Source organism: Nycticebus coucang, chromosome 9, assembly GCF_027406575.1.
Source record: "Nycticebus coucang isolate mNycCou1 chromosome 9, mNycCou1.pri, whole genome shotgun sequence".
Lineage (NCBI taxonomy): Eukaryota > Metazoa > Chordata > Mammalia > Primates > Lorisidae > Nycticebus > Nycticebus coucang.
The window spans coordinates 79,330,693-79,348,238 of NC_069788.1; the positions used below are offsets into that span (position 1 = coordinate 79,330,693).

The 17,546-nt window shown below is 36.5% G+C and overlaps 1 protein-coding gene across 8 annotated transcripts in view; it reads left to right on the top strand.

Moving 5' to 3' along the window:
* Positions 1-17,546, top strand: part of EXOC2 (exocyst complex component 2) — a 221,781-nt gene that overhangs the window by 143,899 nt on the left and 60,336 nt on the right. For all 8 annotated transcript variants that reach the window (XM_053602529.1, XM_053602530.1, XM_053602531.1 and 5 more), the window contains 2 exons: positions 4,862-4,978; positions 16,808-16,949. In XM_053602529.1, the coding sequence (XP_053458504.1) occupies positions 4,862-4,978; positions 16,808-16,949 (259 nt within the window). The remainder of the gene's footprint in view (positions 1-4,861; positions 4,979-16,807; positions 16,950-17,546) is intronic.

A 17,546-nucleotide genomic window follows, 5' to 3' on the forward strand; every position in this document is an offset into this window, starting at 1 on the left:
TTTTTTTGTAGTAATCATTAAGGATTTTTTGAATTTCTGAGATGTCTGTTGTTATTTTGCCTTTGTCATTTCTGATTGATGATATTATGGAGTTTAGTTTTCTATTTTTGGTTAGGTTTGCCAAAGGTTCATTAATGTTGTTGAATTTTTTAAAAAACCAACTTTTTGATTCATTGATCTTTTGAATAATTCTTTTGTTCTGATTTCATTTAATTTTGCTCTAATTTTAGTTATTTCTTTTCTTCTGCTGGGTTTGGGGTTGGAATGTTCTTCTTTTTCCAGTTGCTTAAGATGTCCCATTAATTTATTGGCTTCCTCTCTTTCTGTTCCCTTGAGGAAGGCTTGAAACACTATAATTTTCCCTCTTAGGACTGCCTTTGCAGTATCCCAGGTTCAGATAATTCATGTCTTCATTATTGTTTTGTTCCACAAATTTGGCAATTTCCTTCTTAATTTCATCTATGACCCAGCTATCATTCAGCGTAAGGTTATTTAATTTCCATGTCTTAGTATGAATATGCAGATACCCGTTATTGGTGAGTTCAACTTTTATTGCGTGATGATCCGAAAAAATAGAAGGAATAATTTCTATACTTATAAATTTGCTGAGGTTAGACTTGTGATCTAAGATGTGGTCAATTTTGGAGGATATTCCATGGGCTGATGAGAAGAATGTGTATTCAGTTTTGTTAGGATGAAATGTTCTGCAGATGTCTGTTAAATTCAGTTGTTGTATGGTAAAGTTTAAGTCCAAAATATCTTTGCTTAGTTTCTTATCAGAACTATCAGAACTTATCCAACACCACCAAAGGGGTGTTAAAATCTCCAACTGTTATGTTGTTGGAAGATATTAAATTGCTCATGTCTGTTAGGGTCTCCCTTATAAATTGAGGAGCACTCTGGTTGGGCGCATAAATGTTAATAATTGACATCTCATCATGTCGAGTGTTTCCCTTAAAAAATATGAAGTGACCCTCCTTGTCTTTTGTTGGTTTAAAGCCTAGTGTATCTACAAATAAAATTGCCACCCTTGCTTTTTTCTGATTTCCGTTTGCCTGGATTACAGATGCCCATCCCTTCACCCTGAGTCTATATTTATCCTTTAAGGGAAGATGAGATTCTTGTATGCAGCAGATATCTGACCTGAGTTTTTGTATCCAGTCAGCCAACCTGTACCTCTTAAGAATACAGTTTAAGCCATTCACATTAATTGAGAGTATTGATAAGCCTGGTAGTATTTTGGGTGTCAAGTTTTTCGAAAGTCCAGTGGACGTTTTGAATTTTTTCACCACTGTGGAAATTAGGTTTTGGCCAAATATTTCAGAGTGAGTTTACTTTGGTGGAGAGCATTGTGCTGGTCATTATGGAGGATGGGTCTTAGGATATCCTGAAGAGCTGGTTTGGTTATGGCAAATTTCTTCAATGTGTGTATGTCATTAAAGTATTTAATTTCTCCATCATAAATGAAGCTCAGTTTAGCTGGATACAGGATCCTGGGCTGAAAGTTGTTTTGTTTTAGGAGACTGAAGGTCAATGACCATCATCTTCTGGTGTGAAAGGTTTCAGCAATGAGATCTGCAGTCATTCTAATATTCTTCCCGTTGTAGGTTGTGATTTTCTTACATCTGGCTGCTTGCAGGATTTTCTCCTTCATATTAACTTTGGTGGAGTTAATTACAATGTGTCTAGAAGTTGCTTTATTTGGTTGAGTCGTGCTGGGGTTCTGAAACTGTCTGCTATCTGAATTTCAGTATCTCTTGCCATGCTTGGGAAGTTCTACTCAATTATCTCGTGGAGTAGAGTATCTGTGCCTTTCAGACCATCCTCGTCTCCTTCAGGGATTCCTATGAGGCAAATGTTTGCTTTTTTGGAGTGGTCCCACATTTCTCTCAGGGAATGATCCGTTTTTGCTCTCCACTTCTCTTCCTCTTGGAGTATTTGGGAGCATTCAAAAGCTTTGTCTTCAGTGTCAGAGATCCTTTTCCATTCTTACAAGTCCATATGCAAGAATGCTTTAAAAGGGATTCCTGGCTTGGCGCCTGTGGCTCAAGCAGCTAAGGCACCAGCCACATATACCTGAGCTGGCGGGTTCAAATCCAGCCCTGGCCTGCCAAACAACAATGATGGCTGCAACCAGAAAATTGCTCCATTCTGTTACTGAGGGATTCTACTATATTTCTCAGATCTTTGAAGGCTGCAAGTTCTTCCCTCGTTGTGTCAAAATCTTTGCTGATTTTGTCTTTGAATTCATTGAATTCTTGAGAGAACTTTTGAATTGCTCCTTGAGTTTCTAATTCCATCTTTACCTCCATTCTGTTAATCTTATTTGCAATCCAAATCCAGAATTCGATTACTGACATCTCAGCCATTTGTTATGAATGGGATCTTCTGTTGTGTCTCCTCTGTCTTTCCTTGAAGAGTTGATAAACTCTGATTATTCATGTTGCCAGAGTTTTTCCGCTGATTCTGCTCCATGATTATTTTTCAGCATTTGGGTAGAGAAGTTGACGATGTAAAATTGAATTGAGGATTCCTGGAGTTGTGATTAACCAGCCCTTTACCAAAGAACTGGGACTGGTGATTGTGGCTTTCCCCTTAGAGCTTTACAAAGGTCCCATTCAGAACTACAGCCTGAAACTCTGGGTACCTGCTTGGTGTGGTGGGTCTAGATGGCCCTGACTGGTATTTAGCAGACAGTTTCAGTCCTAGTGAATCTGTGGCTTTGGGATGAAATCTCAGCTGTGGAGATATATAGGCAACTAAGACACCCCGCATTCCCACAGACAACAACTGGAAGGGGAGAATCCCACACTCCCACAACAACCAGGTTACAACCTTGGTGGGTCACTGGGTGATCGGCCCAGGTCAAGAGTTCCAAACCAATTGTCCTAGTCAATGTAAACACAGATCCAGTGGGCGAGTTCAAAAGGTCTTCAGCATCTAGGTAGCAGGGGTCCACTGGCAGCTCAATTTGACCCCAGTGGGAAGGACTGTGGATCCGCCACCATTGTCAGGGGTTGGTGCTCCCGGTCTGGGGTACTGCTGTGTACAGGTTGTAGGAGCTGGCGGGAAGCTGGAGGGCACTGCCACCAGTCGCAAGGAGCTGGGAGAGGAACCGCAGGGCGGAGCTGCTGATCCCCGGCCTCTGACTGCTGAGTCGCCAGCCTTAGGGGGCCTCAGGGTTCGCAGGAGCTAGGCAGGAGGGGCCGGCAGTGGGCGGCAGGTCTCAGGGGCTGGGTGGGGAGCCAGAGGGCGGAGCCTCTGGCTGTGGGCAGAAGCCGGGTGGGAGTCACTGGGCTGGGTTGTAGAGGCCGGGCTGGGGGGCTGGAGTCGTCAGCCTTGGGCCAGGGGTCTCAGGAGCCAGAGGGCGGAGCCGCTGGTCATGGGTCACACAGTTCACAGGAGCAGGGTGGGAGTCACTGGCTGCAGGTTGCAGGAGCCTGGTGGGAGTGGTTGCCAGGGCCACAGGTCGCAGAGCTGAGCCACCCACCACAGGCTGCAGAGCCGGGGAGCCAGTAACCATTGGTCCCCTGTGGTTGGTAGCGGGACTGGGCTATGCTCTTTCCAACACGGGGCAAGTCTCTCTCCCCTTGTGACTCCCTGCCTCTATTAAAGTTATAGTTTCAGCACAACTGCCCCACAGCTCATGAGGTGCCCTGCCCTAGCAAAAAATCTGCCAAATGCTCCGGATTTTGCGAGGAGTAGTCTTCCAGACCGCCAGGAGAGCGGGGACGGGTGGATTAGAAGGTCAGGAAGGTACGGAGAATATTAGATCAACTTTTGGCGCAGGCAAGAGACTACCTAGGCTTGCAGCAGTATCTCTCCATGGAGGGAATCCCAGCCGTCAGTCCTTCTCTCCTCTTTGGTGAAACAAAAGTTCCTCTGTTCTCTACTCGTCTCAAGCTGCTCTCCTGGGGGACGGGGGGAAGGGAAGGATTCCCATCCTTTTTGGGATGGGCTTTGTACCCGAAATTTGTTTCCTTGGAGTCCCATCTTGTCGCAGCAGGTGTGATGCAAACCTGTGATCCTCTCTCTCAGCTCAGCTCTGGGTCTTCTGCTTCATTGGGTTACCTCTAGCCATCATTTCTCCCTCTGAATGGGAGCCTCTGCTGAAAGCTGGCTTCAGCTGGCCTTCTTTCCTCCCTCTCACTGGATCTGGTAATTTTTGTAAGAAATTACTTTAGGTGGACAGAGCCCTGAAGAATGCAGAAGTAGGCGGGGTTCTCCTTCTCCTTGACTGACTCTGACCACCTCCTATGGAAGAGTCCTCTGGTGACCCCACTCCCCATTGGAGGGAGACTCTTCCTAGTCTTCTGTAAACACAAACGATTCTTAAAAGCCTAAGTTTTTTGAAGGAGCCTATTGTATAGCTACAGGACAACTTATGAAAAATTTATGAATTATTTTTGGATAGTTTTTTATATGTCGAATATAAATATTTATTTAAAATATCCATTCTCGTAACCTTTTTGTATACACAAAGCATTAAGTAGAAGAAACAATAAAGTAGAGCCCCTTTGATAAGAACAGCTGGTCCTAGTTACATGGATCTTATTGATCTCTTTTTCCATACAGCTGTTATGCTTCAAAGGAAACATTATTTGACTCTGTGTATATTATATAATAACGAACAAATAGGGGAACTGTAGAATTGTATTACATTTCTGTTCATGTTGTAATATTGGGAAGGAAGCAGCCAAGAAAAGCAAAACATTGAATATTGATGTGAAAGAACAAGAGATTATAATTAAACTTAAGAACAAGAGATTATAATTAAACTTAAGAAGTGATAAGTATTATCTGTTACATTCTCAATGTGTTATCATAAATATAATCTTATAAAAATTTGCTTTCCTTTTAGGAACAGCGGCTTTTGATAGTCCTAAGTAACTGCTGCTATCTAGAACGCCACACCTTCCTAAATATAGCAGAACATTTTGAGAAGCACAACTTCCAGGGAATAGAAAAAATAATACAGGTAAGCAAGCTAATGTTAAATGGACAAAGTGGTGGTTCTCCCAGCTTAGTTCCCAAACTGTTCTCTCAGCACAGTTTTCTTTTGCTTTCCCCTCTTGTCATCCACTTGCCCTTCCGCCCTATGTTCCTTCTCACCTTCACCCTGCTGTGTCTGAATGATTCCCTTCCTTCTCATAATTCTCCTTCAGTGATTGATTGAATACTTTCTTCCTTTTTCTTGAGCAAAGCGCTCTTAAGAGCTCTCTCTAGAGCTGGTTTACTCCCCACTTAAGCTGTTCAAAAGTGAGGGAAGAAAATGAGAGAAAGGGAGCAAATGCAAATATTCATGTAAAATATCTCAAGAATGGAAAAGCCAGCATCCTATGTACCCAATGCTAATTTGAAACCAATAGATGAACAACTATAGGCCCACACAAAAGAAAAACATGGTTTAATTCAAGAAGCAGGGAGGGGGTGAAAGGAGAAAGGGGGTGTAGGAAGCTCCCACCTATCGAGTACATGTACAGGGATAGGGCACACATCCTGGGTGAAGGACTCACCTACAACTTAGACTTTACCTTACAAATGCAAACAATGTGCCTAATGGTTTGTACCCTTATGATAATCCAAAATCAAACCAAATTTTTTAAAAAAGGAATTTTCTAAAATTTGACTCCTTTTGGGTTAAAGTGTTCCGACATAGCCAACAGCAAGCTCCCTGAGCCTCTTCCTGCTTATTCACATCTCTCCTTCCTCTCTTCCTTTCCATATGACCACAAGGAGGCTTTGCTTTACTTCTGTGGACATGCGTGTGCATGCACGCACACATACATGTCTAGCTTACAAAAGCTGTAGGATGCTTAACCTCTTACTTAAAAAAAAAAAAAAGTGAAGAAAAACTCCCTCACTCTCCAGCCATTGTACATAGAAAGGTTAGGCAAAATTGAGTTCTGTAGAAATTAATAGAGTTTTTTTTTTTTTTAATGTTATACTTTGTTGTTTTTATTTTTTTTCAAATACAGCATAAAAGGAAAAAATGAAGTAACCTTGTTATTAAATGTTGGTTGGTTCTTGGGCAAAGGTTTATCAGATTTCTAAGTAAAACTATGCTAGAACCACCTTTTAATGTCAGTACAGTATTCTCAGTGCAGAGACTAAGATAGTGATCTTGTTAATCTTATAGTCAACGTGTACTCTTGAGGGATTGTATACTTCTTACAAATGATGGTTCCAGTTCATGAACTACATTGGGATTTTTTGTTTTAAGAATGAAAATGTCAAAGTGGGCGGCTCTGTGTTGTTTTTCTGCCTTTTTGTAAGATTAATCATTCTGATGAGAAATGTTGTGACTTAAGGCTTTAGGGCCAAATGTCTAGTTTATTTCCAGAAATTTTTGTGTTGAGAATTACAAGGTGCTATCTTGTAGTAAAAAGTTATTACTTGTAGAGAGTGAGCACTTTGTTTTTATACAACAACAATAACGACACAAACATATTTGTTTGAGAAGTTGTATTTCTCATTATATGAAATGATTAGGAATTCCATATAAGAGAAGCAGCAAATTTGGTTTTCTCTAGGTTTCAGAGATTAAGTAGGAACTATCTGTTGCTTCAGCTTATATCATTAAGAATTAGAATGAAATTGACAAATAAAAGATTGTCAATATCCTTTCTAGACTTTGTCTAGATTACTTTGACTCCATGGTAATAGGAAGAATCTGGGAGTACAACTTAGAATAAATGATGCACTCTCTTTTTCACTCAAAATTTGGATTTTTTAAAGATTGATTGTCTTGAATACTTTGAAATGATTCAGTTGCATTTAAAATAAACAGACAGTAAACTAGATTTAGAGCATAGCATTTGTGCTGATTCTATTAATTTGTGACTCTATTAAATAATTTCAGGATGCCAACCAACTAAAATATGTTTCTTATATTAAGGAAAAAAAGGCCACTGACTACCATTATTTTTTATAGTTTCCTTTATCAAATGGTAGATTACTCTAGAGGTATAGATCTTAGAAAAATAACAGGGCACAGTGGTGTAGGTATAAACTACAATGGATAGTTTATACATTCTCTCTGTGTTTCTGTTCTTATAAACAATGGTCCATTACAGGCCTTTTTGCAGTGTCACTAAGTACCAGCTGTTTTCTGGGACCACCTTCTGGTGTGATCCAGTGGTTGACCAAGTGTTTCTTCCAGGTATATTTCCTCCTGCCTTTTCCTTAGTATTTCTGCCAAGGGAAGCATTAAAATGGCTTGTTTTTAATTCCCTTCTCCTTGTTTCTCATATTCAGAAGTAGAATTGAATTAATCTTAATATAGAAAGAGTGTACCAAAAAAATCATGCTTTGTAAGAGTTCATTAAAATTTAATGATCAGTGATGTTTAAAGCTAGAAGGATTTCATATATACATACAGTTTTGTTCAATGCAAATAATCCTGAGAAGTATTTAAGGATAGTATTATTAGCCCCATATTCCTCATAGGGAAATAGACTCAGAGAGGTCAAGGATTCAACCTGTAAGTAGCATAACATAGCAGGACTCAAAATTAAGTTTTCTAATTCTAAACTCAGAATACTTTCTTGGGTAGTACCATACATCTCAGAATAAAGAATAAAATTGTACTTAAGAAATGTGGCAAAGAAATGAAAATAGGACATGGCACTAGTTGACTGACATATACTGTTTTGGCCTTTATGAAACAATATAGAATGGTAGTTCATAAGATCTGGATATCCAAATTATCTTGCTGCATAAGGTTTTGCCTTTAAAATAAGCCCATTAGAAGACTTTAGTGGATTTGATACTCTGGGGATACACAGCAACCTCAAAGTTCTGGGCTTAAGCAATCCTTCTGTCTCAGCTTCCTAAGTAGCTAGGACTACAGGTGTCTAGCAGAATGCCTGGCTAATTTTCCTATATTTAGTAAAGACAGAGTCTCCCTCTTCCTCAGGCTGATCTCAAACTCCTCAGCTCAGGCAGTTCACCTGCCTCAGCCTCCAAAACTGCTAGGATTACAGGTGTGAGCCACTGTGTCTGGCCCCAACCATTATTTTTAAAAAGGAAAACTACTGAGATGGCTAATAAAAAATAAAACTCACCAAGTAAAGATAACACTACTATTTTAGTATTTATAGCAATAAGTATTTGATATGCTACATGCCTATCAATATATTATACTAATGTAAAACATTTTCTGAATTCAGTTTACATTGAATATATTTTTTCTATTGAATATTTTATTAATCATTTTCATTAAATTTTTTGGTAAAATGTGAGTTTTATGACTTTATAATATTTGTTACTGTGTATATACTGTTTTGTAATTTCTCTCTTACTAGGAACCTTAAGTTTTTTAACTTTTTTGTTGTTGTTATAACTGAGAAATAAAGGTAATCTTGGATCGGAGGTCTAATTATTTCCTCACAATAGACTCTGTGAAGTAGTCTGAGAGCACTGAAGACTCTGGGTAAATGTTGTCAGATTGTTTTTCAGAAGCTGACCTCATCACATTTTGCTATTATTTTTAGTTAACAATTTCTAATTTGATAGCTCAAAATTCTCTTTTGTTGTTTTTTAATTTGTATACTTTCTACTCTCTGCATTTTTTCTTCTGTGTATTGACTGTTTATGAATTACTTAGGTAATTTCATCTGCCTCCACAGCTTCATCCTCACTGATGCCCTGATTCCCTATACCTTTAATATTCTAGATGACCTAATTCTGAAAGTGCTTAAAGAATAAAGAAATACAGAGTTTTGCAATTTAAGTACCGAAACCAAATCTGCCACCAATTTTTTGAAACCCTTTAGAAGGGAAAATCTATATGATTAATAAACTTTAGCACATAATTTTAGTGTGATTGCTACAGTTATATACAGTAGAAACTCTGTAAGTTGACCACCCAAGGGACTATAGCAAACTGATGAACATATGGAATTGGTCAACATAAGGAACTAGGCCTACTGTACTAATATGTAAATGTGATGCGTGTTCAGTCAGCGTAAGGATGTGGTCAGTGTAATTGCTAAGTCTTGGAAAAAGCCCAAGTACCCATCGATCCACGAATGGATTAATAAGTTGTGGTATATGTACACCATGGAATATTATGCAGCCTTAAAGAAAGATGGAGACTTCACCTCTTTCATGTTTACATGGATGGAGCTGGAACATACTCTTCTCAAGTATCTCAAGAATGGAAGAAAAAGTATCCAATGTACTCAGCCCTGCCATGAAACTAATTTATGGCTTTCATATGAAAGCTATAACCCAGTTATAACCTAAGAATTTGGGGAAGGGGGAGAGGGAGGGGAGGGAGGGGTGAGGATTGGCAGAGGGAGGGTGATTGGTGGGATTACACTTACGGTACATCTTATAAGGGTACATGTGAAACTTAGTAAATGTAGAATATAAATGTCTTAACACAATAAGAAAATTCCAGGAAGGCTATGTTAACCAGTGTGATGAAAATATGTCAAATGGTATTTAAAACCAGTGTATGATGCCCCATGATCGCATTAATGTACACAGCTATGATTTAATTAAAAGAAAAAAAGGATGTGGTCAGTGTAGGAGGTGGTCAACTACACAGGTTCTACTATAATTCTAGGGATTATTTTTGCACATATAAAATGCTTTTTAACCTATCCTAGTCTTTAAAAAAACAGACATTTAGGTAATTTAGAGTTGGTATAAGTGTAGATTTTCACCTGACTCAGGAATGAAGACATTAAATATGTCTGAAGTTAAATTGAAGTTGATCGAAGTTTTCTTTCAAGCCTGTAACTAACTTTCAGAAACTCCAACATGAAGGTTATGGAGAGGGCAGCTTCTTTTTCTTGTATGTCCAGGGATGATCCTTGCATATAGTTTATAATCAATTTTTTAGATTTTTATGTTAATTGAATCATATGTACCATATATTACATATTTGATTATTTTTAGCTTAATCGAATATAATTCTTAAATTTGATTTTTAGTTTAATTGAATATGATTCTTAAATTCCAAGTTTAAAACCATTTGAATTTATAGATGTGAGTACAGCTATAGGTCCTTATTAGCTTATTATCTATATGTATGTTTGTTTCATTTTCCGCACCTCTTCCTAAATATAAATTAGCTCATTTTTGTTTAGGAGCTATTTTTATGTAATAAATTAGCTATTAGTCAGATACCAAACAAACAAATTGGTTGTAAATTAATCCATTGTGGAGTTTAAAATCTAATAGACCAAAATTATAAGTTGATCAAATGTACCCCTGCCTACTGAGGTTAATTTTGGACCCTGTTTAGCTGCCTCAGGTTCCTGGTGCAAACTGAAAGGTAAAAAGACGCATACGTAGAGTGATACACAGTAGAAGTATCCCAGACCTTTTAATTTATAAAGTAAAGCATTGCTTCCCCAATATAGAGAGTAATTCAGAAAAGCTTTTGTAAGTAAGAAAAGATAATATGATTTCACATACTAGATGCTGCTTCAGAGAGCAGAGGAAAGGTAGTTACTATGTCTCTTTGGAAAGCTAAAGAAGTACCGGAAATGAGCAAGTGAAATAGCTCATTCTCCAGTTGGGTTGGGTGTGGCATTCCTAAATCACAAACCACATAAATAGTTGTCTCTCACCATCCTCTTAGTACTTCTGTTCTCTGGGCATGTGGTTTGTTTCCTCTTTCACATTTGGCACAGTTTCCTTAGGTAGTTTGATCTGCCCCCACAGCTTCATCCTCTCTGAAGGCCTCATTCCAAAATCCTATGCTTTTATCACTCCTAGACCTTAGATCTGTTTGCTTCCAGGCGTCCTCACTGGAAGTTTCCATTGGGATTTCAAATCAACGTGCCCAAACCAAAGTACCTTCCTCTTAACCAGCTTTTCTTTTATGGGATTCCTGGCTTAGTCAATAGCCATTGAGTCAACAGGCAAGAACTTGGGATTAAGTCTTTTTTATTTATTTTTACTTGACAAATACTAGTTGTGTATATTGGGGGGGGGGTACAGTGTGATATTTTGATCTATGTATATGTTGTAGAAAGTTTCATCCAAGCTAATCAACATTTCTCTCATCTTACCAATTTAGCATTTTTTTTTTTTTGTGGTAAGAATGTTAAAAATCTATTCTTTTAGCAATTTTGAAATACACGTTATTATTAATTGTGGTTATGATATCACGCAATTGATCACTAAAACGTGTTCGTCCAGTCTGAGACTTTGTGCCCTTAGATCAACATCTTGCCTTTCCCCCTCCTCCCCTTCCCCAGCCTCTGATGGCCACCCTTGTACACTCTGTTTCTATAATCGGCCTTCTTAGATTCCCATATATGTGAAATCATATCAAACACCATTTGTCTTTCTATGACTATCTTATTTCTCTTAGCATCATGTCTTCCAGTTCCATCCATTTTAAGAGTAACAGACTTTCCTTTTTTTTTTTTTTTTTTTAATGACTGAGTAGCATTCCATTGTGTATATATACCATATTTTCTTTTTCTATTCCTCTGTTGCTGGGAAACATTCTTGACTCCATCCTTCATAACAATTTATGCTAAGTATGTCTTCTTTGTTCCACTTCTGAACTGCCTTCTGATTCCTTTTCCACCTCTCTGATTTGCTGTCCCTGGCCAAGCTCAGCCCTTTGTCACCTAACCACCATGGTGTTTTGGGACCCTTCCTAACAAATGTTTTACTTAATGTCTAAATTCTTTCAATCTGCAACTTATAATCCACAGAGTTTCCAAAAAAGATTTTCAGAAACAAGGGTCTGATTATATTGTTTTTCTTCCTTCTGTATTTCAGAACACAATCCACGAAGAACTCAAACAAATCAGCAAGAATAAAAACAAACAAAATGTAGGCAAAAGATACGAACAGATTTTTTTTTGAAAAACGATAGATAGTCAGGAAATATGAAAAAATGTCCAACATTACTAATCATCAGGGAAATGCAAATTAAAACCACAGTAAGATACCACATACCCCCATCAGAATGGCCATTATTAAAAAGTCAAAAAACAATAGATGCTGGCAGAGATGCAGAGAAAAAGGAACACTTTTTTTGTTGGTGGGACTATAAACTAGTACAACCTCTATGGAAAACAGTATGGAGAGTCCTCAAAGAATTTAAAGTAGATCTGTCATTTGGTTCAGCAAGCCCATTACCCAAAGGGAAAGAAATCATTTTGTCAAAACAAACAAAACCACCTGCATTCAAATGTTTATCACAAACCAGTTCCCAGTTGCAGAGATGTAGAATTAATTAACCTAAGTACACATCAATTCATAAACGAGTAAAGAAAATGTGGTATATACTAACATATATTGTAGAGTACTATCAGCCATAAAAAAGAATCAAATAATATCATTTGCAACAAATTGAATGGAACTAGAGACCATTATCCTAAGTGACTGATCTTGGGAATGGAAAAACAACCACCACCTGTTCTCACTAATGAGTGGGAGCTAAACAGTGGGTATACGTGGGCATAAAGAGATGTGAAGGACATTGGAAACTAGAAGGAGGGGAGAGTGAGAAGGGCGAGGGAAAAAAACTTACCCACTGGGTGCAGTGAAGGCTATTCGGGTGACAGGCCTGCTGAACGTCCTGCCTTCAGTATTATACAGTGTATGCATGTAACAAAAACATTTGTACTCCCTTAATATTTTGAAATTGAAAAGAAAAGTTTCTTCCTTGAAAAAGTTTGTATAAGATTGGAATTATGTTTTTCTTTGAGTATTTAGAACTCTCTGGTAAAACCTTCTAGGCCTTATACTTTCTTTGTGAGATAAATTTTAATGACTGGTTCAAGTTCTTTAATGGTTATAGAACCATTCAGGTTTTCTACTTATTGATGTTAGTTGTGGTCATCTATATTTTTTCTAGGACTTTGTTTGCAGTCCCACCAATAGTGTATAAGAGTTTCTTTCTCTCTGCGTCCACTCTAGCATCTGTCGTTCTGAGATTTTTTTTAATACAAGCCATTCTCATTGGAGTTGGGTGATATCTAATTGTGGTTTTGATTTGCATTTCCCTTATGATTAGAGACGTTGAATATTTTTTCATGAATTTGTTGGCCATTAGTAATATCTTCATTTGAAAAGTTTCTGTTCATGTCTTTTGCCCACTTTTTAATGAGGTTATTTGATTGTTTCTTGCTGACTTGCTTGAGTTCTTTGTGGATTTGGGTTATCAGTCCTTTATCAGATGTATAGCATGCATATTTTTCCTCCCATTTTATAAGTTTTTAATTGGGTCATTCATCTCTTTATTGGTAATGTTTAGAAGCCTGTATATAAGTTCTTTGACACACACACACACACATATATATATATATATATTTTTTTTTTTTTCCTCTCAGTCCATGGCTTGCTGTCTTGTTCTGATAATATTTTTGAGTGGAAATTTTTAATGAGACCCAATGATGAGATCCAATTTTACAATTTTATTAAGTTTCTCTGTATTAAATAAAATAGAGGTGAATGTTCATACTGATAACACATTTTTCCAGACCAATTTTTTAGTCTTTCTTTCCTCATTAAATTTCACTGGTGCCTTTTCAAAAAATCAAAAGGTCATCTGTAAGTGGCTTTGTATCCAGACTCTTTTTCTTTTCCATTGACTTATTTGTTCATCCTTTACACTACTATCACATTGTATTATTTATTACAGCTTTACGGTCAGTCTTGAAACCAGGTAGTGTGAGTCCTCTGACTTTGTTCTTTTTTCAAATTGTTTTGGCTATTCTAGATCCTTTCCATTTCTATATAAGTTGTAGAGTTAGCCTGTGAATTTCTTACCAAAAAAAACTTTTTAGAATTTGGAGAAGATTAAAAATATTGATTCTTCCTGCTTTTTTGTTAAGGTCATCTTTAATTTCTTTCAGAAATGTTTTAAAGCTTTCAGTAGAGATTTTATACATCTTTTGTTAAGTTCATTGGTAGGTATTTTTTGATGCTAATATATAGTATTATATTATAATTCTGTATCTGATATATAGAAATATAATTGATTTCTGTTGCTGACTTTGTGTACTCCCTTGATAAATTTATTTATTCCATTAATTTGTTTTTCTACTTGTTTGGATTTTCTAAATATATAATCATGTCTTCTATGAATAAAGATAGTTTTACTTACTCTTTTGGCATCTTTTTCTTGGCGTATCCCATAGAATAGAACCTATAATATAATCTTAAAAATAAGTGGTAAAAGGGGACATCCTTGCCTTATTTTTGATTTATGAAGATAGTAATCTATATTTCTGCCATTTTTACTGATACCCTTTATAAGGTTGGATTTTTTCCCCCTATTCCTCATTTACTGAGAATTTTTATCATGAAAATATGTTGAATTTTATCAAACGCCTTTTTTTGGGCCTGGAGAAAGACTTTATGAAGAAGACTTCTGTGGCAATTGCAACAACAACAAAAACAAACAAATGAGATTTAATTAAACTGAAAAGCTTCTGTACAGCTAAGGAGACAACAACCAAAGCAAATAGACAACCTTCAGAATGGGAAAGAATATTTGTATATTTTGAATCAGACAAAAGCTTGATAACTAGGATCTATAGAGAACTTAAATTAATCCACATGAAAAAAGTCAACAGTCCGATATATCAATGGGCAAGAGACATGAATAGAACCTTCTCTAAAGAAGACAGATGAATGGCTAGCAAACATATGAAAAAATGCTTATCATCCCTAATTATTAGAGAAATGCAAATCAAAACCACCCTGAGATATCAAGGCCAGCAAGAATGGCCTGCATCACAAAATCTCAAAACCGCAGATGCTGGTGTGGATGTGGAGAGAAGGGAACACTTACACTGTTGATGGGACTGCAAACTAATACAACCTTTTTGGAAGGAAGTATGGAGAATCCTCAAAGAACTCAAATTAGACCTCCCATTTGATCTTGCAATCCCATTACTGGGCATCTACCCAGAAGGAAAAAAATCCTTTTACCATAAGGACACTTTCACTAGACTGTTTATTGCAGCTCAATTTATAATCGCCAAAATGTGAAAACAGTCTAAATGCTCCCTACCCAGGAATGGATTAACAAGCTGTGGTATATGTATACCATGGAATACTATTCAGCCATTAAAAAGATGGTGACTTTACATCTTTTGTATTAACCTGGATGGAGGTGGAACATAATTCTTCTTAGTAAAGCATCACAAGAATGGAGAAGCAAGAATCCCATGTACTCAGTTCTGATATGAAGACAATGACCTAGTGCACAGTGGTGGGTGGGGTGAAGGGGAGAGCAGAGAAAGGAACAAAGGGAGGGGGGTGGGAAGTCATGGTATGTGACACACCTTTGGGGGTTCAGACACAATTATAAGAGGGACTTTAACAAATGCAATCAATGTAACCTGCTTCTTTGTACCCTCAATGAATCCCCAACAATAAAAAAAAGAAAGGGCGGCGCCTGTGGCTCAGAGGGGTAGGGCGCTGGCCCCATATGCCGGAAGTGGCAGGTTCAAACCCAGCCCTGGCCAAAAAGTGCAAAAAAAAAAAAAAAAAAAGAAAGACAGAAAGAAATAATGCCACTTTTGTATGACATATTCTTTTTATTTGCTGGTTCAATTTGACAATCATTTGTTAGGATTTTTATATCTTTATTTATTAGGCCTATTGGTGTGTTTATTTTCTTTCCTTGTAATATCTCTTGTCAGCTTTTGATATTAATATTATACTACCCTCATTAAGCAAAACAGAAACAGAGGCTCTCAGCCTCTATTCTACGAAAGTGTTTGTGTGTGATATAATTTTTTCCTTAAGTGCTTGGTAGAATTCACCAGTGAAGTCCAGGCCTGAAGTTTTCATTGTGCAAACTCTTTAAAATAACAAATTTAAGTCATTTAGTAAATATAGAACTATTGAGTACTTGTACCATTTTTTTGAAATGGTTTTCCAGATTACTAATTTCTTCTGTGTTATCTAACTTATCGGCACAAAACTCTAATGACTCTTTACTTTTCTTTTAACATCTTTAGGATCTATAATAATGTTTCCTTTTTCATTTCTGTTTTTGGCAATTTACAGCATATCTTAAAGGTTACCATATATACCTACATAGGGAAAATGAAAAATTACAGTTAAATATACTTTTATTTACAAAATATTCATTATAAAATTTTGCAAAACATTTCTCTATGTGTTGATATGTAACTAAAAATATAACATAAAATATGAGTTTGTTATTTTTTCCAATTTATGGCAACCTTTTGGAACCCTGTATGTTATTTCTCTTTATTTCTTAATTAGCTTGCCTAGGAACTTGTCATTTTTATTACTATATTCCAGGAACCTACTTGTGGCATTGGTAATTTTCTGATCTTAGTCTTATCTTTTTCTTCTGTTCTCTTTGGATTTAATTTTTTTTGTAACTACTTGGGGTAGGAGATTAAAGCATTAACTTTAAGCTTTTGTACTTTGAAACCTTTCTTTTAAAACATTTATGACTATAAATTTCTACCCAGTGCTTTGTCTTCATCACACAGATTTTGATGTTATATCTTCATTGTCATCCTAGATTCTTATTAGTGGTTCCCTTTTGGATGCTTCCTCTTGTTAGAATTTATAATGCTTTTGGCTCTGCTTATAGAGAAGAAAATTCAGTATTCTCAAAGATAGCCTGTACTCCTGTATGGAGATTATTTCTTATCCTATAAAACAGCTATGCTAAGAATGGTCTTTGTTACTCAAGATAGATAAAATAAAAATCAGGAGCTTTTTCAGGAAAATTGATAAATACTTTTAAAATACACCAAAGTATTCATTATTAACATTATCTTACTTACCACCCTGAAAAAGGCAACTCATACTCTTTACTATGTGTTCATAGGTTAGCACGGCCTCATTGAAAGAACTAGACCAAAGACTCTTTGAAAATTACATTGAATTGAAAGCAGATCCCATTGTTGGCTCCTTAGAACCTGGAATTTATGCAGGCTATTTTGATTGGAAAGACTGTCTGCCTCCAACAGGTAAGTAAATAAATTTACTGGACTTTTCTACAGGTAATCTGATTCATCTGAAATGATAGATGTGGTTATGTTTTTATCAATTAATACATGTTTAAAATGCTTTTCTTTTTTATTCACATTTTTCTCTTACCCACTGATAGTGGAAGATTAGTTTGATTTTAACTTTTTATTAGTTTAAACCTATTTCTTGTTTAGTAATGCATATGTCCTCTGATCCTTTCTTGCATAGATATAATAGAGTAACTTTCAGTGACAGTTTTATGCAATGACCTTGTGACCATCATCGAAATTTTGTTTAAGAAATCTAGTTACTTCTATGTAAGACCTAATTACTGATGCTGGAAAGGTGAAAAACAGAAGGAAAATGTGTAGAAGTAAGATTATTTAGTAATTTACCAAAGAAAATTGGGCCCCAGAACGATGACTGACATAGTCTTATATATTAATTTATGATACATATTTTTAGAATAACTATTGCTTTCTGAATCAAATATAATTTCTGATTGATCAAATAGTTATTTCTTTGTATGAAGTAGAGTAGAACACATAAAGCCAAGCTACCCGTTAACATTTTTTTATTACATGCAGAAGTGATCT